The sequence below is a fragment of the Silene latifolia genome, chromosome 2 (genome assembly GCF_048544455.1).
Source record: "Silene latifolia isolate original U9 population chromosome 2, ASM4854445v1, whole genome shotgun sequence".
Lineage (NCBI taxonomy): Eukaryota > Viridiplantae > Streptophyta > Magnoliopsida > Caryophyllales > Caryophyllaceae > Silene > Silene latifolia.
The window spans coordinates 189,247,789-189,270,522 of record NC_133527.1 but is presented as its reverse complement, the minus strand read 5'-3'; the positions used below and the strand labels follow the sequence as shown (position 1 = coordinate 189,270,522).

At 34.3% G+C, this 22,734-nt stretch overlaps 2 protein-coding genes across 3 annotated transcripts; both read left to right on the top strand.

Moving 5' to 3' along the window:
* The first annotated feature begins 414 nt into the window (after positions 1-414).
* Positions 415-5,283, top strand: LOC141643962 (caffeoylshikimate esterase-like). Of its 2 annotated transcripts, none has more exons than XM_074453370.1 (8): positions 415-938; positions 1,229-1,258; positions 2,841-2,970; positions 3,093-3,239; positions 3,352-3,482; positions 4,266-4,403; positions 4,513-4,611; positions 4,927-5,283. In XM_074453370.1, the coding sequence occupies exons 1-8, from the start codon at positions 624-626 to the stop codon at positions 5,140-5,142; spliced, it is 1,206 nt and encodes a 401-aa protein (XP_074309471.1). In that variant the 5' UTR covers positions 415-623; the 3' UTR covers positions 5,143-5,283. The 2 variants fall into 2 exon arrangements, with proteins under 2 accessions (XP_074309471.1, XP_074309470.1); XM_074453369.1 differs by having other exon boundaries at positions 523-938; positions 1,232-1,258.
* Positions 5,284-11,938: 6,655 nt separating this feature from the next.
* LOC141643951 (uncharacterized) lies at positions 11,939-14,879 on the top strand. Its single transcript, XM_074453357.1, has 4 exons — positions 11,939-12,235; positions 12,865-13,138; positions 13,229-13,292; positions 14,047-14,879. The coding sequence occupies exons 2-4, from the start codon at positions 12,972-12,974 to the stop codon at positions 14,365-14,367; spliced, it is 552 nt and encodes a 183-aa protein (XP_074309458.1). The 5' UTR covers positions 11,939-12,235; positions 12,865-12,971; the 3' UTR covers positions 14,368-14,879.
* The last annotated feature ends 7,855 nt before the right edge of the window (positions 14,880-22,734 follow it).

The following is a 22,734-nucleotide window of genomic DNA, read 5'->3' as shown; positions in this document are numbered from 1 at the left end:
AAATCGAATTACATATTGGAAATGGGCATGCGGGGCCGTTAGGCTGTGACTCCCCATCATGACCTATGAGTTATGACCTAGTTTAGCACGACTAGGGATTGATACAACCAACACAACACAACACTGCACAGAACACCATGGGTCGTGCGTGGGTCAAAGTTTGAGGGGAAAAAATGATCGTGCCTAGCTTAGGTACGACAAGACACACATACACAATACACACAACACTTAGACACGATCAAAATACAAAAGAAATAAAGTTGAAGTGAAGAAATTGTTTGGACACCTCTATGGACGACACACATGGGTTATGGTATTTGTTTGGACCGTCATTTCCATCTCACCGACACAGTACAAAGATCACCTTAAACCGTGATATTTTCTGCTAGACACGCTTGGTTGACACGAGACACAGTCCGACACGGCCAACTCAAACATCGAAAGCCACCGAGTTTGGTATGGTCAACAACATGTTAATAACATGTTCAATTCGATGTCTCGGAAACGGGCCCCTTCATCATTCTCATTCACACAACTTCACTTCTTACTTTAATCTTTAAAATCACACTCCATATTCCATAATCACTCAATTAATTAACTCCATTTAAACTCCAAAAAAAATCATGAAACTCTCAATATCATCAACACTATTTCGACCATCAACATTACCATTCTTCAACAACACTAATCCCACCATTAAAAACCCAAAAAAATGCAATCTTTCTTCATCATCTTTGATGATCAAATGCCAACAATCAACCGCTCAGATTTCATTAAATTTGATGGGCAAAAAAAATAGAAAAAAGGGTCTTGAAGATTTAAGTGATGAGTTGTATGGTAAAGTAGTTGGTGTAAATTTAGACCATGCACCTGCTCGTAGACAACTTCGATCTGCTTTCGTTGACTTTCATAGTCAACTTGACCATGTCCTCTTTAAGGTTTCCATCTTCTTTATTTTTTAATTTAATGTTTCATAAAAAAAATGCACTTTTTTTATTTAGTATTTAAGACGGGAATATCCGTCTTCCGTCTTAAGATTATTAAAACGGGTCTATGAGGTCTCCCAAGCTTTTTGTCTCGTCTATCCTATTTGACCCGCTTTAGGTTTAAGACGTACGGAGTATACCTCCGTCTTAAAAAAGAATTTGTGTTTTTTCATGAATTATTATTGATTGTCTTACTGATTAATGATTATTGAGTTTTTTTTTGTTTTGTTTGGAATGAGTAGCAGGCATCACCTGGGATCAGAACAGAAGAGGTAACTCTAGTTAATCTTGCTTGTTTAATTATTTATTGTTAGTATTTAATTTTTCTTTCTGAAATTGGTAGTGCTATCTGAAATTTTGAATGCTGGATTTGGTGAAAAATAATTTAATATGAAAATAAGCTTGAAATAATTACACTATGCTTATTTCATTTTGTGTTATTGTAGTTTGTAGTGCTTCATAAGTCTATATTAGGTAGTGTACTTTTGGACTTAATTTTAGTTTACTTGGGTTTGGTTCGATTCTTATGAGTTCAATTTAGTTCCGCTCACATAGTTTCAGTCGGAAAGAACAAGACCTTAGTCAACTTGTTTAGATTTATTTCAGAGAGGAAAAAAAACACTCTTGTGGCCAAAAGCTCAAGTATAGAAAAGTGTAAATAAAATGAAGTTAGAGAATAAGGTGTAGAGAGGAGTTGAATTTTTGTGTTTGAAGTTGAATTCGCTCGAGATTGGAATACAATTAGTTGATTTTTTTGGGGGTAGAGAAAATTTCAAAGGTTGATCATGCTGGGAAACGCTTTTGAGCATAGAGCTGTACTTCCTCTGTTCCATTTGGTTGTATACGTTTTTCAAAATTCCACTATAAAAACGTATACAGCCAAATGGAACCGAGGAATTATTAGGTTTAACCCTTGGGTGGAATGTTTCCTTTCTAGTCAACACAGGGTAAGATGAACTTTGACAAGGTAAATGCAGGCGCAACTGCAAGGTGTTGAAATTGACTTTGTCATTTCAATGCAATGTCAATGCTATTCATGGTCTTGTAATTAATGTCTCTTATGTAGTTATGTTCAGTTAATCTTATGTGAAACCATTGTATGAATACAACAAGTCACTAACTCCGCTATAAAATGACCATTATAGCATGAAAGAGACCGTTGTATCATGCAATGATTTTATACGAGCATTTGTCAGATATGCTTGGGTCATGGAAAGCTGCAGTATCTATAGAATCAATTAGTCTTGCTGAAGACGGGTCGGAGTAAGTGACGGATAATGTCACTCACAAAACGGATAGGAGGGACAAGGTGGGGGCACCCCCATGTGCTTCCTTCTCTCCTCTATTTGGGTCATTTGTGAGGGAAAATGGTATCCGTCACTCCAAAGTGACGGATACGTGCCGTCACAAATGAAATTTTGTGCTATAGAATAGACTACCATGAATAGAAAATGCTTAGGTTTCAAAGACAGGTACAAAGAGATTTAGTTAAGCTTGTTGGTTAAAAATAGTGATTAAATGGTCATACAATTGAATTACAATTGTTGGTTGAGCCATTGAGTTCTTCTTAGAAGCCATGTCTGCGGCTAAGGAATTAAGTTAAACTATGCTGAGATGATTTAATGTGGCTTTTTAGACTGAAATGTACCCATAGAGGCATAGAGTATATTATCGACTTGTGTTTACTGATAATTTGCCACAGCACGATAATTTTGAGTGTTCTGAAATATCGTTTCCACTACAGTAGTTGTCATTGTGCTGAAATATTCAAGATAATGTCTGTTTAGCTTGGTTATAAGTAGTAACAATGTGCTTGAGTATTTTTTTTTTTTTTTTCATTTTTTTTTTTTGCAGTGGTATGAAGTTAATTCCAAAGGGCAAGAGATTTTCTGTAAGAGTTGGTTGCCAAACGAAGGAGAAAAAATCAAAGGAGCTGTTTGCTTTTGTCACGGTTATGGTGATACGTGCACCTTTTTGTTCGAAGGTATAATTGTCGTCCGGCAACAAATCGTTAATTTACTGTACCCAGTTTCTCCAAGCCTGAAATTTTACACTTTACAGATTTACCTTTCCATGATCTTAAAAAGAGAAATTTGTTATTTACAGGTATAGCAAGAAGGATTGCAGGATCTGGGTACGCTGTCTATGCTGTCGACCATCCTGGTTTCGGACTTTCTGATGGATTGCATGGATATATCTCAAGATTTGATGATTTAGTTGACAATGTGATTGAACAATTTTCAAAAATTAAAGGTTTGCCAATTGCCATGCTATGTTCTTACCAGTACTTAGCTCTAAAATTTGTATGGTGACCTTCCTGAACTGTTCGAAAATTGAAATAATCCATTTGATATATAAATTACAGGTAGACCAGAAGTTAAAGGGGTACCTCGATTTATCTTCGGTCAATCTATGGGTGGAGCCGTTGCTTTGAAAACTCATCTCAAACAGCCAGATGGATGGGACGGGATGATTCTTGTGGCTCCTATGTGTAAAGTAAGCAAATTTAATTGAAAATCCTTTCATGTAAACAGCAAAACCTCCATTAAACGGGCTTAAACAACTTACTGTGAGACTACTTGAAAATTCTTGGTTAGCTGACCCCGAATGTTTTTGGGATTAAGGCTCTGATGTTGTATGAAAATTGTTGGTTAGTGAACTCTCTAGCTAGGTACTTTTATCTTATCCTGACATGCTGAAGACAGGATTTAACGGCTGTATTCATATTGTAGAATGTTGAAGGGGAGCCTTGGCGCACCGGTTAAGGTGTTGCTTTGTGACCGTGAGGTCATGGGTTCAAGTCCTTGGAGCGGCCTCTTGCCAAAACGGCAAGGGAAGGCTTACCCCAATTACGCCCTTGTGGTGGCACCCTTCCCCGGACCCTCGCCTAGCGGGGACACCATCGTGCACCGGGCTGCCCTTTTATTCATATTCTAGAATGTTGGTTTTCTACAATTACAAGTTCAGACTACTTGTCTCCTCAGAATTGAATATGAAATATCAACTCCGGATCACATAGTATAACTCGTGTTTCCTCAAAGGAAAAATGACTTACAGTAGTTCAGCTAGTATTGTGATGCAGCAAATTTCAATTTTTTGATTGAAGTCTAAGTCTTTCATCAAAGCTAGCATGATAATCGACGATAGGCAATTAGACGTACTTATCTGTGTATTCATGTTACCATGAACTATGAGCAAATGCATATACATATGACCGCTCATTAACTTTTCTCCTACTTTGTATATTTCTTCTGACTAAAATAACTGTTTGTTTTCAAGGTTTCGGATGAAGTGCTGCCTCCTGAAGCAGTATTGAAAGTTGCAAATCTCCTGTCAAATGTTCTTCCGGAAGTCAAATTCTTTCAAACAAAAGACCTAGCTGAACTTGCGTTTAGAAACTTGAAGTACAGAAAAATGGTTTGTTGCTGATTTTTTTCTCGGCAAATTTTGTTCTCTTACGTTTCAAGAATTTCCCTCTGCATATTTCTGGTTGTTAACAGTTCTCCCTCTTACACCCTTCTTTTAGGCTTATTACAACATGATCTGCTACTCTGATCGTGTGCGGTTAAAGACTGCAATGGAACTTTTGAAGGCGACGAGAGAAATCGAGTCAAATGCTCAGAAGGTTAGTTTTCCATGAACTCTTTGGTCATTTAATGTACAACTGGCTGTCTATTAGACTATTACACATTTTTCTCGTCAGATTTTAAGACTCTCGACTCTTGTAAATAAATACATAAATACTCGAAACATGAGATTTTATAAATTAAACATGGTAAGTCCTACAAGATTGATTTGTTTGATGATGGCAAAAAAATATAATGTCTCCTCAGCGTGCAACATTCCGACAAGTGACAAGACCTTGCAGCGAATACTTGAAGTCGAGTCTGAGTAACAGTCACTTGTATATATCTGACGTTGCGAGTTGGTTGATTTTCAGGTGCGTTCTCCACTGCTGGTCGTTCATGGAGCTGCAGATATGGTAACGGATCCAAATGTGAGCAAGTTTCTATATGATCGAGCTTGTAGCAAGGATAAAACACTGAAACTCTATGAAGGAGGCTATCATTCTATTCTTGAAGGCGAACCTGATGAAGCCATTTCCAGAGTTTTTAGTGATATTGTTCAGTGGCTTGATGCAAGATGCTCAACGTAATTTCTTTTCTTTACTGCTCCATTTGCTGTAATGTCGCTGCCATTTTTTGGGCTGTGCAAAGTTAACCAGTGTAATATAGATCGTATTCCCGATATGAACAAGTATTTAGAAAATAAAAGAAAGATGATTAAAAGTAATTGTAGATGAATTTGAGCCTTCTCCTTCAGAGTTCATATGGGTAATGATTGCCGGGTCTGGTTCATATTTACGAGTCCATAATCCAGGGAGACCGAGTTAATGTACAATTCCCTATCTTTCATTCTTTTGTACTCGGATTTTTAACCATTATCCTTAATGGACTACGGTTTTGTTCTTTTCAGTTCAATTTTAGCCCTTTAAGTTCAGCTCAGCTCCAGTTTTTCAATACAGGGAAGTTTAATTCCGTACAATTATAATTATAATTCTTTTCGATCGAAAAGAACATGATGTAACAGTTACCTATTTAAAATGCAACAGTATAAGCTGCAAAGTTACGTCAATACTATTAATAGAAGTAAGAAACTTTATAGAATTAGGTATGGCACATGTGTAAGGTTTGGTTTAAGAACAGTTGAGATAATTGGGGGTGTGAAAATGACATCAATCTAAATTAACTCCACTAGTCTACTACTTGTACTCGTATAATTAATTTCTTATCAAAGTCCTCAATTGACAACTTAGCTAACCTTATGCTCCCAACATAATAATGCTCCACTTCCACACAATTAGACCTTTTGAGGGTCCAATTTAGGGATATGATATGTCCCACAACATGTTATTTGAGCCTTGTGATGCCTCTCATTGACATCTTCGACTCGGCATATGTATGCATAACTTACTTTTGTGTCGGGTTCGCAGAAACCTGAATACCTGGTTATATAAATAAGTTGCGATGGTGTTATCTGGTATTTACTTCAATGACTTGTTTTACGTCAAATTTGTCTCACGTCGCTTTTTATCGACTTTAATTTCAAGAATTCTGATCCAAATTACATTGACATGTTCATCTAATCATATATACGTGTATTTCCTTGACGGGCATGTGACGTGTCCCACAGCATGTTATTTGAGGATGCCTCACATAGTTGACATCTTCGATTAGGCAGAAGAATAACTTATTTTTTAGTAGGGTTGGCAGAATAACATGTTCATTTAACCACATATTCGTGTATTTCCTTGACGGTACTATATGCTAATCAATTACTTCGACAAATTACGATTCAGTTATTTAACCAATCATTTTGAGTCGGGTTTATGTCCAACATATTTTTGGGTCTTGATTTTCGCAGTACGTATTTTACTCATCGTAGTACATGTTGACTATTATACCCTCTCATTTCTTCTCTCATTTTCCCTCTCTAATCTCTCTCTAATATTTTCTCTCTGATTTCAAACATCCGTTCCCTTCCAATTTCACATGAAAAAAAATTAAATTATATGATAATCTTGTACTATATTGATAAATTAATTTGATAAAATACAAATAACTATGTATTGCATTGATAATCTTATCTATATTAATACAAAAGACAATACTCAATCCTTAGCGCGCCATGTCATTAATGCAGTTTTTTTTTTTTTTTTTTGAAAATTCATGTTATGGTGGGACCCGTGAGTGTGCAATGTATTTATTTCGTCAAATTCAAACATGCGATAAATTCCGTCTTACAACAAATTCCATGAAATAATATTATGAAAAAATTCTATGAATTAATATTATGAAATAGTTTTATACATTCCGTGTAAATAAAATTTATAACATATACACAGAATGAATTACAAATGCGAGTAAATGAAATTGAATTACGGAGTACATAATTTTTAAAACAAAATTACATAATAATAAAATTACATAATTTCAAGAAGGAATAACATTTATATACGCGATCGAACATAAAACGCAAATGTATTACATACATATGTTAAAGTTGATTATATTAGATTATATTTCTTTTATCCGGATGTAAAGTTTTTTATGTATGCAATTTTTATTTAAACTCTTACGTTATATTTCCTTATAAACCAGTGTATGTGAACACGTGTTTGTAACAAATTTAAACATAAATTATGTAAATCGTAGATTTAGACCAACTAGATAAGTACAATAGAAATGCAAAAACAAATATACATCCAAAAACATTAATACTGGCCCAAATACATACCCGTGCAATTTTGCACGGGTTTAAAACTAGTTAGGTACTTTATTCGTAAATTAACATTATAAACACTATGTAATGCATTAAATATTGTGTAAGTATTACATTCATAAAATACATTTGAGTAAAAAAATAGAAAAATCAAAGGCATAGCCATTAGTCCATTACTGCACATACAGACGACTGCACATTGAATAAAAACAAATTAAACCAATGTACTCCGCTGATTACTACTACCGTACTACGTATTACTATGGACCATCGTTAAAAAGCCAACCGAACTAAGACTACCAACCGTCGAACTACGCCTCCCACCCGCACCAATCACCGTAATGCTCCACTACGGTCGTACGACAAACAACAGTACCACCGTACCAATGGCGACTTTCATGTCGCCGTCGGACCACCGTCGAACCACACCGGCGACACCTGGCCATAAAACACCACTACTACACAATGCCACACTAATTAGTCATTAATTAACTTAGGTATAAACCCTAATTAAAAAGGAATAAAATTGTAAGAAAGAATCAATTAAATTATTAATATGAGATTAACGAATTAAATACCCGATCTTTATCTGAATAATCGTTCATAATTGAAAAAATTTAAGAAAATTGAAAAGATTTAAGGTTTCAAAAATAGTAGAAGGTAGAGAGAAGGTGGAGAGAATTAGGTTTGAGGATTTTTAGTAAAGGGTAGAGAATGGAAATTTTGATGCAAAATGTACTACTATGAGTAAAAATCGTACTGCGAAAATAAATTCCGATATTTTTTTACTAGCTAGCTTTAAGTTTCTAACTCGTATAGATAAATTCTAACGGTAGTAGTACTTAATTGACAACTTAGCTTAGTTTTAAAGTTAATGCTCCACTTGCAAACAAATTAGAGGGGCCAAAAATTAGGGATTTGATATGGTCCCACAGCATGTTATTCCATTGCTGATACGACATACTTTGACATGTTCAAATTGGGCATACATACCCCATCTAAACGGTCCTTTTCACTCGACTTGCCAAATTGAAAGGCTCAAGTAACTTTAATAAACTTATTAGAGGCTCCAAAGTCCACTTAAATTTGAATTTACAAAGTCAGACATCTGGCTCGAGACAGTCACAAGTTTGTGACTTCTAACAAATATCCTCCTACTTATCCTCCAATTTGTTTTTCCACTTGCTTTTTGTAAGAGATCACAACTCATAAGCAAATTTACAAAGTCACCGTCTTGCTTGTGATGGTCACAAGTTTGTGACCTCTCACAGCCCTCCTTCTACTTGCCCTCCTATTTGTTTTTCCACTCGCTCTTATGAGAGATCACAACTCACAAGCTTGTGAGTTGTTACGGAATAGTGTTACAAAATATGTAACCTACTTGTACATGAAAAATGATCCACAAAAAGCTACTAAAAATGAAAATAGCCACGTAGATACTTATTGAGTAATACTCTGTACATCCTAATATAAAAACAAATAATTTCTCACCGAGACAAATGGAGTATCACACCTATTTTGCATTTTGAACGATAGCAGTCAGTTCAGCCTACTTTGAAATATTGAGGGTAGATTAATAAAAGATCCGTTTATATATAGTTTTTACAAGAATTAACTTTTTCTTGTCTTTAAACAGCGACGGACACAAAAATTTCGTACCAACCAAATTTAGTGACAAAGATTATTACTCTCATTTATACCAACCAAATTTAGTTACTCGTCGGATAAAATAAAATTAAATCAAATTGAATCATGCCCCCAACAAGAATTTTATCCTCATAGATGTTGGTGTTGCCACTCTTGCTAGCGTGAAACATGTAGGTCATATATGGACTTATGGCACCCATGAGCACTTAGATCAACTGACAAGGGGTTGTTCTAGGTCAATCAGAGGTTTCGTGTTCGAGCCCTGAAAAAGCAGTAGTGTTAAAACTCATGAGGGAAAGCTTTACCGCCCTAATGGTCCTACATGGCTCGAATCCGGATTAAACCGGATAGTTTACACCAAAAAAAAATATATGGACTTATGGCCCGAGTACCACCCCAGCACCCCCGCAATTAGTTTTATCCCCTTTATGAAAAAGTATTTCTTTAACAATTACTATTTTAAATAGTAAATTAGACATTAAACACAACACAAGCGTCTCTGATAAAAAATAGAGAACATCGATTGAGATTTTAAATTCTTCAAAAATTAGGAGTTGAGATTATAGTTTATCTTTGTGTCTCATTATTTGTAGACGCATCCACGTGACATTAAAACATAGGCCGTGTTATTTTTGACTTAAAAGGCACTTTTTTTTTAAGTCCAATTCAGATCCTATAAGCCATAAGTTCGAATCATAACAGTTTAGATTCTAAAGTTCAATTCAGAAAAGTTCAGATCTCATATGTTAAATTCAGATCTTATAAATTCGGTTCAGAAAAATTTAGTTCAATTCATATCTCCGTTTTTCTATAAGTTCAGTTATAAAAAAATCCAGATCCTAAGTTAAGTTCAGAAATTTTAGTAAAATTAAGTCCGAAATAAGAAGGTCATAATCCTATAAATAGTAAAAAATTTCACAAAATGAGACTACAATGGAGTTGGGATCATCTCTCTTTGTTTTGGTCTCATCCCATGTTCCACAACTTTTTTATTTTAAGTTTACCAGGAGAAAGGAGAGTATTTCATATTCCCCGAGTTTGTGTACATGCATTTTTTTTTTCTGATCTTAATAAGATAGCCACATATTAATTTATGATAATATTAGACATTTTTATCATTTTTTATAAAAGAAAAATGAAAGTCCCCTCGTCTGAAAATAATTCTGTTTATTTCTTTTACGAGGAAGTGTTAAGAACTCTATTCATTCGGGATGAAAAAAAATCATAAGCCTTAAAAAGCAAAAACTGTATGGATAATATGCATTATGTAATACTCTGTATTAATTACCATGTTCATAGTAGCTGATTTAAAATTATTATCTTTTTTATCTTCTCCATTATTAAGCTATTAGCCATAGATAATCAAAGTCACCCTCATACAAAGAATCAAAGATATGAGTTGATATTACACGAAGGAAATAACCGCGTTTTTCCTTATCTGATAAATACTGACTTTGGAGTATCAATATAGTTTTCTACCTACTATTAATTATAGATTTTGCTTAAAAATATATAACAAATGAAAGAAAAATCATATAAAATATCAATACATTTCGTTATCTGAGTAGATCTTCCCACACTGAATTAGTACTCCGTATGTGAACACATTTACTATACTAAAACCAACAAAAAAGGTACTCCTTCCCATTCACAATAAACCTCCCTATTTCCTTTTTCGGTTATTCACAATAACCTCCATATTTTCTTTTTTGGTAAGTGTTTGTGTAGTCCAAATTTAATTGTATGGTAGGGTAGTGTATTTGTGTGGTCCAAATTTAATTATATGGTGGGGTAGTGTGTTTCCTTAATTTTTGTGTCAAAATGAAATGAGAGGTTTATTGTGAATGGGAGGGAGTAAAATATAACAACGATTAACGAACAACGAATAACGATTAACGATTTAATGATTAACCAAACCGTACACTATATTTATAACACAAATACCTTTACAAAACCGCCTTTTACAAATTATTATAGTTTCTAGTTAGCCTCTCATAGGACGGATATATCCGATCTATCTGAACATTAAAGCGGGTTAAATATCATACTATTATCATACTTATACTCTGTTTGGTAAAACTAACTCAAAAGGTAGCTGCAAACTGAAAATGTAACTGAAACCTGAAAAGTTAATTGATAAGGTAGCTCGAAATTAGGAACTAATAAGGTAATTGATTATATAAAAATGTGTTTGTCAAACTAGCTGAAAAGGTAGCTGATTTTGGTAAAAGAATGTGATAATTATTTAATATGGAGTATTATATATTAAAGGGGTAAAAAATGGAAGATAATTCATTTCAGGTACCTGATTTCTCAAATGCTACCTAAGGACCTAAGGTAGCATTTCATTTCATGTATCTTATTTGGTCAAATAAGCTTCTACTTACCAAACATTTGCAAAAAAAAAATGGTAGTTGAATTTTTGGTCAAATAAGTTACCTGAAGTGTCTTGTCAAACATATTCTTATAAGTTACATGCATACAAGACTCCGTTTGTCAAGACATTTCAAGTACCTGATTTGACCTTATTTTTTTGTAAGCGTTTGACAAGTAGCTTATTTAACCAAATAAGCTACCTGAAATGAAATGTTACCTGTAATAGCATTTGAAATTTCAGGTAGTTGATTTGATTTGTTTTCCGTTTTTACTTCTTAAATTTATACTATTAAATAATTATCATATCATTTTATGTCATTTTATCAAAATCAGTTATCTATTCAGTTATTTTGCGAAACACTTTTTTATATAATCAACGATACCTTTTCAAATTTCAACTATTTTTCCAGTTAGTTTCATCAACACAAAGCGTAAGACAATTTTTATTTTTATTTTTTCTGTACAAGTACTTCGTATGTCTTTTGTTAATTCGTTTTAAGTATAAGATAATTATACCCGTCTTAAATAAGACTTTGTGAAAAAAATCTAAGAATTTCTTTCCTTATTTCCGTTTTACACAAGAGGGTGAGAGAGAAACTCGCAACTCCCAAGAACATTTATACACCTCCTCTCCTCCTTTTTCCAACCCCGTCTCTCTCTCCTCATCTTTCTACAGATGTGTCAATCTGTCATTCGTCACCTTCAAATAAAATAAACAAAAAATAATAAAATAATAAAAAAGTTATAAAAATCATCTCTCACATGTCCTTTTCAATCACATGATATTATCTAAAAATGTCCTATATAACCCAACGTCTCATCCCTACTTAACGCTCTCCGCCACCTCTCCATTTCCGACGCTTTTTTCCTAACCCTTTTTTCCCACGCTTCCCCCACTTTCCGTCACTTTTTTTCATATTCCGTCACTCCGCTCTTACACTCAGGTACTCTAAATCCTTCCGTTGTTCGGTTTAATTTTAATTCAATACTGTCGTTAATTGATTGTTTAATCATGTTCTTATCGATTTAATTTTCAATTTTTCTGATTAATTGATTATAACGATTTTTTTTTGCGATTTTAGAAAATTTTAATTACTTTTTGACGTATTCAATTTATAATTAGTTCGTTTTTATGGAGAAATGATTAATTGATTATCCTATGAGATTGATTATGAATGATAGATTTAGAAATTTGTATGTTTATAACGATTTGTTCGATTTTTGAAACTTTGGTTAACTTTTTTTTTATTAAATAGAGTTATTTAGCTAAAAAACAGTAATTACAGTATTTTTTTCCTGATTTAATTAAAAAAAATCATTATTTATTGTTTTTGTTATGAGATTGATTGATTAAAAGTGCATGATTTTACATTTTTTCCGATTTGTTTGATTTTTAAACAATTTAATATAGTTTAATTAGCTTCATAGTATTTATCTAGAAATGATTGATTGATTATTTAGATCTTATCTAATCTTATTTTTAATTCAAACGTAGGAAATGTAAATCTTACGAGATTTATGGAATATTTTGATTTATTTCATCTGATTTGTAATTTTTTGATTTTTGTTGCAGCGGAAATAATTAGGTTTTTCTGGTAGATCGTAGATCTTGTAAATATAATAGCAAACGGCGTAATTTAGGCATACATATAGAGATAAAATAATCATAGATCTTGCGAAATGAGCTACAATTACTGCGCGATCCAGCAAAACGTCGTCGTTTCGTCATCGCCTCGTAATAATATGAGTGATTGTAGAAGCTCGGTGGTTTGTCCTAAACCTCGTCGTGTTGGCCACCTTAGTTCCGCGACTGCTGATCCGTTCAGGCCTCCGCGCTGGCACCTTGGGTAATTATATGTTGATTATGATATACTGCGTAATTTTTGGTTATTTTTAGTTAATTATTGTGAGGTTAATGTTTTTGCGGTATAATACAGGCATCAAGGTGAGGTGTTTGATGCCAGAGCGGGTTCTGAGTTGTTGGATATCATTCTTAGTAAGGTAATACTTGATTTCTTTCGTTTATGTCATGTGTAATGTTCGATTTATTGTATTTATGTTATCCTTCGTCTTGTTTGATATGGAGTATGCTAGAAGAATCTTTTTATGGTATGGGTTGGATACTTGGATTAATTACATATGACAAAAACACGGGTATGGTAAGAGTGATGTCTTTACGTTCCAGGGAAAGTGTGTAGGAGAGCTATTCTTTAGCTCTTATTGCTTGTAGAGTGTAGACGGAAATGATCCGAGTGTTTTTCATTTCTCGTTTAAGGGAATTATTTGTTAATTTGATTATGTCAAAGGTTTTGCGGCTTGGGCTTTAGAATTTGTCTTGTAAACTAGTGGTCTTTTGCACGTTTTGAAGTTTTTTGAAAGTGATTGCTTTGTCCATCAGTTGAATTCTGGAGATATGAATTTCCTACAGCTGATTCGGTTGATGTCTAATTGCGACTGATTTAGTGATTGATTTGGACATCGACTAATTTTATAATCTAGTTTTAGAGGGGGTGGATTTCATTTATTTCTTTCTTTGTAATGTGTTGCTGCGGTCATTCAAGATTCAAGTAATCTTGAGCCAAATTTCATCATGGGTCATTTGGTAACATTTGTGTTTAAGGATGCCTATATCTGAACCTCGTACCCTGCCATTTTATGGAGGCTTTGAGGCATTAGGATTTATGTTATTTTGTTGACGATGTTCTAATAGGTGGATGAGTTCTAATAAGAGTGATTGATGCTTTGTTTGTGGCAGGGTGGTCAAGTTGCTGAGAGGTTAAGCACACAAGTAGCTTCGTCGCCCCCATTTTTCTGTGGGTCACCACCAGGTAGAGTTTCTAACCCAATAATTCAGGATGCTCGATTTAGGGAGGAAAAACCGTTAGTTCCTCCATGTTCACCACTTTCGTCATCGCCAATCCCGGCTACTCCAGGGTCAGCATCCTCCCCCAACTCTTCCGCAAGGAAAGGAGGATGTGTTAGGGCAAGTTTTGGAAACAATCCAGTAGTTAGGGTTGAGGGGTTTGATTGCTTGGACAACGATCGCCGCAACTGTGGCATTCTTGCCCTGGCTTAGAAAAATCCCTTCTCCCTAAAACACAGTAGTACATATAGCGATGAAAACCGAAAGCCTTAAGGCAAGTATAACATCTTAGAGAGGGAGAAGATAGTATGAGATTAATGAGAAGAGTTTTGATAAATTCTCGGAGCAAAGAGACGGCGAGTTGTTCTGGTTTGCACTGTAAATATATGCAGTTTGAGGGATAAAATTCCATTTGTAAGTACAGTAATCCTTTGTAAGTAGTTTTTGACTAAATAAGGAGACGAGCTTTTTCGTAGGGTTGTTAAGTGAGAAATCGGTTGGCTTGAAGCTTAAAAATTGAGTTCTTTTGAGTCAATATGTGAGTGAGGTCAGAGACAAGTTTTATTTTCTACTATTTCTTTTTGAATTGTAACGTGCGATGTTGGACTCTTCATGACAATGAAAGAGGTGTATAAGTGTTGCTTTTTGAATTGTTCTTGTTGTAAAGGTTACTGCTATATTTATATGAAATCCTATCTCCTTTTGAGGATGATTTGAATTTTGAATTAGATTGATCTCATTTCGGAATGAGATTGAAGTACGAAGTAGTGCAACCAGAATACGCTTGCTGTCCGATACTGGCTTGAACTTTGGTATACTCGATCTGAATGACTTGGGACCAAAATAATCTGACTCGGAAATGACTTGATTAGTTGATTTGTGTATGGGTCAAAATAATTAATTTGAAAGGAACATTGGTTTATCACAAAACTAGTACGGAGTAATAAAAAGGTTACTCCCTTCGTCCCGGTCATTTGTTTACCTTTGATTTTAGCACGAAGAACAAGGAAAGAGGGGCGGTCAATTACTAGGGGGTCAGTTACATGGCAAGTCGACCAAATTGAGTGTGGATGATCAAATTGCTCATGAAAGTCATTCCAAAAATAGAAAGGTAAACAATTGACTAAGATACTAAAAAATAGAATAGGTAAACAAATAATCGGGATAGAGGGAGTTATGTAAAGCATTCAGCTTAGACTTGATCAACCTGCTTTAACAATTGACTAAGAAGTGACCGTCAACTGGTGCAGTCTTCCCACATTTAACTCTACCCTTCAACTTGAACCGGAATCCTCTTCAAGAAGTGACCGTCAACTCGTGCCGCCTTCTCACGTTTAGCTCTACCCCCTTCAACTTGAACCGGAATCCTCTTCAAGAAGTGACTGTCAACTCGTGCAGTCTTCTCACGTTTAACTCTACCCCTTCAACTTAAACCGGAATCCTCTTCAAGAAGTGACCGTCAACTCGTGCAGTCTTCTCACGTTTAGCTCTACCACTTCAACTTGAATCGGAATCCTCTTCATTTATTCCAGTCCATTTCACATTGGTTTACCAAATACAAGTTTACTTAGATCAATCTTGTTGACCACTTTTACATGTAATACTCCGTAGTTCTTAGGGTTTGATCTGATGCGCATGTGAGGAATTGGTTAAGAGACTTAAAAGTTAAAACCATAGACATAAAGGGACGAGAGGTAGAATAATGATGGGAGGGAAAAGGGAACCAGGTGCGGATGTATGAGATGACTGGTGTTCATGGTCTCTCTCCACTCTCCGGTGTATGGGTGGCCAAATAAAGAAAGGGAAGACATAATGCCACTCATTTTTTAGAGACGGTAAATAGCAACATGTCCTTAAACTTAACTTGTATTGTTGTGACATTAACAAAAAGTGTGGTGGCATTATTATTCCCCTAAAGAAAGCTCTAGGGCAATTAGCAAGGTTAGTTGGACGAGTAGATTATTCTTTGTACAAATGAAAGTTTTATATTTCTAATGTAAATTAGGACTTAGAAGCCTCACTTTACAATCCGGGGAAGTGGTAAACTTGTGGGAAATCATCTGTATACTTCCATTTAACATGAAGGATTATAACGATATAATAAAAATGATCTATGGTCATAAAATTAAAATACATAAGCATAAGTAAAAGGATTTAGAATTAACCTCGGGTCCTTGCAAAATTGGCCTAAGAACAATATCAAAATTGATATTCACCTATTAGTTGCACCCAAGACGATCTAAGATATACCCTTTGATTATGCTAGAAATCAATCTAAAATTTTTATGTAAATTTTAGTGTCTTTGTGTTCTTGTGATGAGAAAGATGAGGCAAAGTCAGAAAAAGAATTAGGTTAGAAATAATTCTCCCATTTTCTCTTATATAGACCAAAATCCGAAATCAATTAGGAAAGCAAAATCCCCCTAATTTTCGGCCAAAAACCAACCGGAATAAGGAATAGAATTTCCTTATTTTTGTTCTTTCCAAAAATATATAAAGTATGTTAAATTGTCATCTAGTGAGGATCGAACCCGTGACCTCTTGGTATATGTACCCTCACTATTACCACTATGACACATTCAACTTGTTGATTATTAAATACAACTGATTATATTTAACCATGAATTAACAGATTAATTCTTTCAAACTAACCTTATATATATTTAATTAAATATAACTTATTATATTTAATTTACGAATTGACAGTTAATTCGTCTAATCTTAATATTATTTAATTTTCATTAAATAATTATCTCATCAACACATTGACTAACTTTTTAGTCATTTTGGGCATCAATGTAATTATATTTCTATAACCACATTTCTCAAATACGTCCTATAGGTGTGACCTTTAGGGACCAGTTGATCACCGCCATCTGTATGATAATAACGTCAAACTTTCTAGCAAGCCAACCGTTATTAGGTAAACGTTAATCAACTGATTAAATATACAAAGTATACCCTTGTGAACCTGTAAGAGATTTACAAATGTTATCACACTAATTTGTGGAGGACACCAGCTCCAACAAAACTAGCCCCTTAAGTTTCCATCAATGTGAGAATAATCCCCTTAACTTTATTTTGGTGTAAACAACCCCCATAACTTTGTAATAAAGTGAAATCAAACCCCTTTCACTTTCCCGGTCAAAATCTCGTCGGATTGTTAATTTCTCACCAATATCTCACCAATATTACGTATAATTGCTCATAATTTAACACTGAGATTTGGGTGCAACTTTTACAAAATTAAATTGCTACGTCCGTAAACAACTGGCTCGGAAAAAATAAGGAAACCTGAGATTGTTATCGCCTCTTTGATAATAAAATGACATGACATCATTTAGTCTTCAACAATGGAACTCTCCTCGCTCGCTTCTTTAAAAATAAATTTATTTATTTATTTGGCAAAATTGAGAAAAGGAAAAAAGAAGTGATAATGTTGGTGTTGAGTGTTCTGGGTGATAGACAAGACGCCGGGGAGAGAGAAAGTCAGAGGTAGGAGTGGTATGACATATGAATTGTTGGATAATGTGCTAAAATAAGGCGTATAAATCTTACGGATACATGCATTTGTATAAGTATATAGAGCAGAAAGGGTGAAAATTATACGTAATATGTACAACATATGAGATATTGGTGAGAAATTGGCAATCCGGCGAGATTTTGACCGGAAAAGTAGAAGATGGTTTGATTTCACTTTAGAGCAAAGTTATGGGGTTATTTACACCAAAATAAAGTTAAGGGGGTTATTCTCACATTGTTGCAAACTTAAGAGGCTAGTTTACCACTTTCCCGCAATCCAATCTCTACTTAGATCATATACTTCAGAAGCTCATATATATGAAAATTGTTGTATTCCAATTTCCAATATTGTCATGTTCTAGGGTTACTACAAATGTGATGTGAAAAATAGAGTGGATATAGCTGTAAGTTTGTAACCGAGTAGATCTAAGCTCGAGCTCAGCTCAAAAATTTTAAGCTTAAGTTCGGCCGCGGCTCAACGCACGTAGAGCCTTAAAAATTAAAACTTTAGCTCGAATCAAATCGGTTCAGACTTCAGATCATTTAGAGCCCTAAAAGTGAACTTTCAAAGTTTTAATATTTAATATGAAGGCAATTAAGCTAATCCCCTATTTACTAAATGAATAGGTGAAACTCTCATTTTTCCAGCCTAAACCATATTTCCTAAAATGAAGCTTACTATTTTTAGCATATATTATAGGTATGGTAAGTGATTAATGACATAATCTTTAAAAATTAATATTTAAAATATTCCATATTTGATCACGTTTTCCATAAATTTATCTCCATTCTTATATGATAAAAAAAATGTATACTTTTTTTAAAAAAAAAAATTATACGATGAAAATTCATTGACTTTTATTGATAAGAAGTTGCACAAAAAATGTTAATAGTAAAAAAAATTCTAAAAATAACATCATTAATTTCTCGGTAAAAGAGAACTTTTATTAAAATATTCATTTCGGGACTTTTTACAATTTTAATTTTTGTTGCTCAAATCAAAATAAGTGATGAGAAACATAAAAAATAAGTGAGTTATCAATTTAAAATCTATAAATAATTCGGAGTAGATTAAAAAGTAAAATTTTATAAATACCGTGCATATATTACACGGGATCTAAACTAGTGTGTGATTGAATAAAATAGTGCATTTAGAACATGGCATGGAGATGTCAGCCCATTCAACGGGTCCATGTGGTAATAGTGTTCAAGACTTTAGAGCATGGTATCCCCTGACCTCTATGTTTGCAGTTTCAGCTGTTTTGCCATGTCTTGGTAGGATAACAAAAATGACATACCATTTTTTTTTGGGTAAAGGGAATCATGAATTCATAAAGGCAATTTTGATGCTGGTGGCGTTTGAATCCGAATCATGAGTATCAAAGTAAGTTTATGACTTTATCAACTAAGTTAATTGACATCTGCAAAAATGACAGACAACAAATTTTATGTCCCTTTGTAAAACTCGGTGAATTGAGCCTTAATAATCTGTAATATGTCTAATCAAATTCAATCCGATTGTTTGGAATTGACAAGATAAATTGTATAAATTAACTCGACCCGTTGTTTATAGTCTTCCTGATTGAGCGGATTCGGTGCCAAGAGATCTTAGCAGGCTCATTGAACAAGACGCTAGAGGAGTAGCATGGCCGCGTTACGTCCCGTTTAGCTTTATGTAGTTTTTGTTTTCGTTGTTTGGACCTGTTTTTTGTTTGTTTTTCTTTTGTTTTGTTTGTTGCTTTTTGTTCTCTTAGTTTCGTTTTGGGGTTTCCCCTGCTTCGTTTTACCAAAAAAAAAAAATAGTCTTCCTGATTGACCCATTGACGGTCCAATAGGTTGACAATAATAAATTAGCATCAATAATGACTTAAATCGAACCCATATACAACAAATGGTATGATCATGACTTGAACCGAGCTCCACTCATGCCTAATGGTTATCTACCACATGGCCCGATAGGGCACGAAGCATATGATCTAAAATGTTTTGGGTTTACCCGAATCGATAGAAACCCAAATGATCAAGTCATTAGCTCTTGTGGCAACGTTCTCAATTAGTAATTGTTCCGGGTGTAATTCCGGAGCAGGATTATGACCACTTTGAGCTTGTAGAATGATGTCGTTGATCGTCTCTTCCTTTTATTCTTTCCTGTAAAGATGAACAAACTGAGGGCTCGGCTTGGGGCCGAGCGTACTCACTCCGACGCTCAAGTCAGTAAACTTAGAGAGATAAGTTGTATGTTTAACTTGGCAAAGTATATTGTAGAGAGATAAGGGAGTTTATACCAGATTTTCCAGTTATTGTCGTGTATTTCTCAATGAGAGATGTGGAGTATTTATAGACTTTCACCTTTTGTCACGTAGTGGCCAAATGGCCAAGTGGCGTAGCAGGTGGAAAGATTGTCTTACCCTCGGCCGAGGGACCCATGACAGGCCGGCATGCCTGGTTGACTCCATGCCGAGGGGACTGGATGTGAGTATGCGGATATGCCTCTCGGCGCTAGTTCTTGAGCCGAGACCAAGTGACAAAAGTAAGCGACAGGCTTTGTCGGTTAGGCCGTTATTCTTTTGACTTGTCGTCTTTTGGCTCTGACCTTGGTCAATATGTTGACTTGGTCAGCGGGTGCAGAATATGTCCCATCAGTAATGTTAATTAGTTTGGTTGGATTAATTTTGATACAAACCATAAACAGCGGGTCGCAGTGGCGGTGGTAATTTATGAATTCAGCAAGGGCGAAACAATTAAATGAAAGCGAATGAATAATGATAAAATGGAAACTCGAGAAAAGTTCAAAAATTTTAACTAAAAACTTTCAAAATTTCATTTTTCAGCGAGGGTGAGCGTCCCTACTAGCCCTTCCTTGACTCTACCACTGGTGGGCCGAGTCATGTAAGATTAGTATTCATCGAGTCAATGTCACCCATTTGATCAAGTTGGGTTTAGCTCTTGGATTTGATCAATTATGGATTGGTTGATGACTTGATTCTACAAATTCTCCTTATATGGTTGACCCTCAAAGCAAACAAATATTCAAAATTTGAAAGGTCGTTTTTTCATCAATGAGTGTCCTTATAATGGGTATATCCGTCACAAGCTTGTGACGGGTCAAGTATACCCATAATCTCATATGGATAAATAAGACAAAAATTAAAGTGTCTAGAAATTTGGGAATCACAAATAATTTGTCTTATTGATTTTACTTCACCTGGCACAAACTTGTGACGGATATCAGCCGTCACAAATGAGGATTTGTGTTTTTTCATACACAAATTCTCATTGAAGACGGGCATATTCGTCACAAGTTGAAGACAGGTCAAATAATACCCAAGTAGGTAGATAAGACAAAAGCAGAATGCTACTCCTAGCCATTTTGCTTTTGTCTTATCTACCAACTTGGGTATTACTTGACCCGTCTTGAGCTTATGACGGATATGTCCGTCTAAAGACTTGTTGTTTTTCATAAGGTTGGGTGCAACAACTATATCAAGGAGATGTAATGATCCTACCACATGCAACTATGCAAGTCGGCATTTCATCCAAGCTGATTTGCACCTAAAAGCATCCGTGAATCACTTATTGTCCCTTAACCTCTTTCGTAAAAGTTCACCCAATTGATTCAATTGTAGACCCTCATTCATGTAAAGGCCATCTAATAAAAATACGATTTTTTTAACGTGTGTCCTAAAGACATACATTAATAATCTAAATATGGAAAAAATGGCAACATATTCTCGTGAAATTTTGAAGTATAAAACTCATGTTTACCATATTTAATGAGAATATCTTGGGTTATTAACGCTTTTGTTAATAGAAAATTATTATTTATTTAAGGAAAATGTTGGTTAGTAATCTACCTTGTATAAAAGCCGAGTTTTTTTTTTAAAACTTTCTGATTGGCCGAGAGATTTTAAGAAAACATGCATTTGTTTTGTTAGTGGTGGACCCATTTGAAAAAACAAATTAATTAATTTCAGTTTTTTCTTTTGTATGTTTAGTTTTACAAATTTATATATGTATTTTTTATATCTAGCTTAGTGTATTTATGAACGTGATGTTTACTCTCTTCATGTTTCTTAATAAAATTCATTATTAAAAATACCCGTGCGTTTTTTTATGCAGGATTAAAACTAGTACATTGGATTAACAAACTTTTTGTGTAAGCCTGCATTATACAAAAATTTGTAGCATTATACAAAAATTTGTAACATTAGATTTGTTCTTCGTTGGCCAATTAAAATATGTTTGGATTTCTTTCCATCTTAAAGTAAAATGCACATTCTTATGTACTAAGGGGTTGTTTGGTTACCCATTAAACAACACATGAACTTAAATTCATGTGAATTGCAAAATGGGTATGTTGTTTGGTTACCCCAATTCACATGAATTGGAAGTTCCCATGAATTTCAATTCCTCCATAATGGAGGAAGTTGCTTACCTAGGCCCCCTAGGTAAGTGGGAATGCCTACATGAATTGCACTTCCTTCATGGCAACCAAACAATATTTTACAATTCACATGAATTCTAAATTCATGTGTTTTATGAATTTCTAGGCAATACAAATTCCTATATGCAACCAAACGACTCTTAATTTCGTTTCTCATTCAGTGGCGTCCAGACCACGACACAACAACATATATTCTTTCATTATATCATCGCCTCTATAGTGACCCTATATTTCCAACACTTCTACTATCGTTGCTTGGTTTTATTATTCGTATTAGAAATCATCTCTTAATTTATTATATATTTCCATAAACTTCTGTCTCCAATTGTAAATTTCTTAATCTTTATGGTTAAAATAAGATTTGATACGAAAAACAATGTTTTGTTTTTTCGTTTTTCAAGAGGATAAACTAAAATATTGTTTACAATAAATTAATATATTAAATCATTATTAACGATAAAATGGTTACAAATATTTTGTAAATGGGTGTTAACTAAATTATGTTGTCGAGTACGATGGAAAAAATGGTGTCGTTATGAATTTAATGAGATCGTTTTATATAAGTTCTAAATAAAATGTGGTGAAGAAGCATGGGTGATGTTGTGTGAACCATA

Bases quoted from the DNA above. Each gene is read 5' to 3' on its own strand.
- LOC141643951 (XM_074453357.1), top strand. From the start codon at position 12,972: ATGAGCTACAATTACTGCGCGATCCAGCAAAACGTCGTCGTTTCGTCA. The intron at 13,139-13,228 runs GTAATTATATGT...GGTATAATACAG, and splicing joins CCTCCGCGCTGGCACCTTGG to GCATCAAGGTGAGGTGTTTG. The intron at 13,293-14,046 runs GTAATACTTGAT...TGTTTGTGGCAG, and splicing joins TGGATATCATTCTTAGTAAG to GGTGGTCAAGTTGCTGAGAG.
- LOC141643962 (XM_074453370.1), top strand. From the start codon at position 624: ATGAAACTCTCAATATCATCAACACTATTTCGACCATCAACATTACCA. The intron at 3,483-4,265 runs GTAAGCAAATTT...TTTGTTTTCAAG, and splicing joins TTGTGGCTCCTATGTGTAAA to GTTTCGGATGAAGTGCTGCC. The intron at 4,612-4,926 runs GTTAGTTTTCCA...GTTGATTTTCAG, and splicing joins TCGAGTCAAATGCTCAGAAG to GTGCGTTCTCCACTGCTGGT.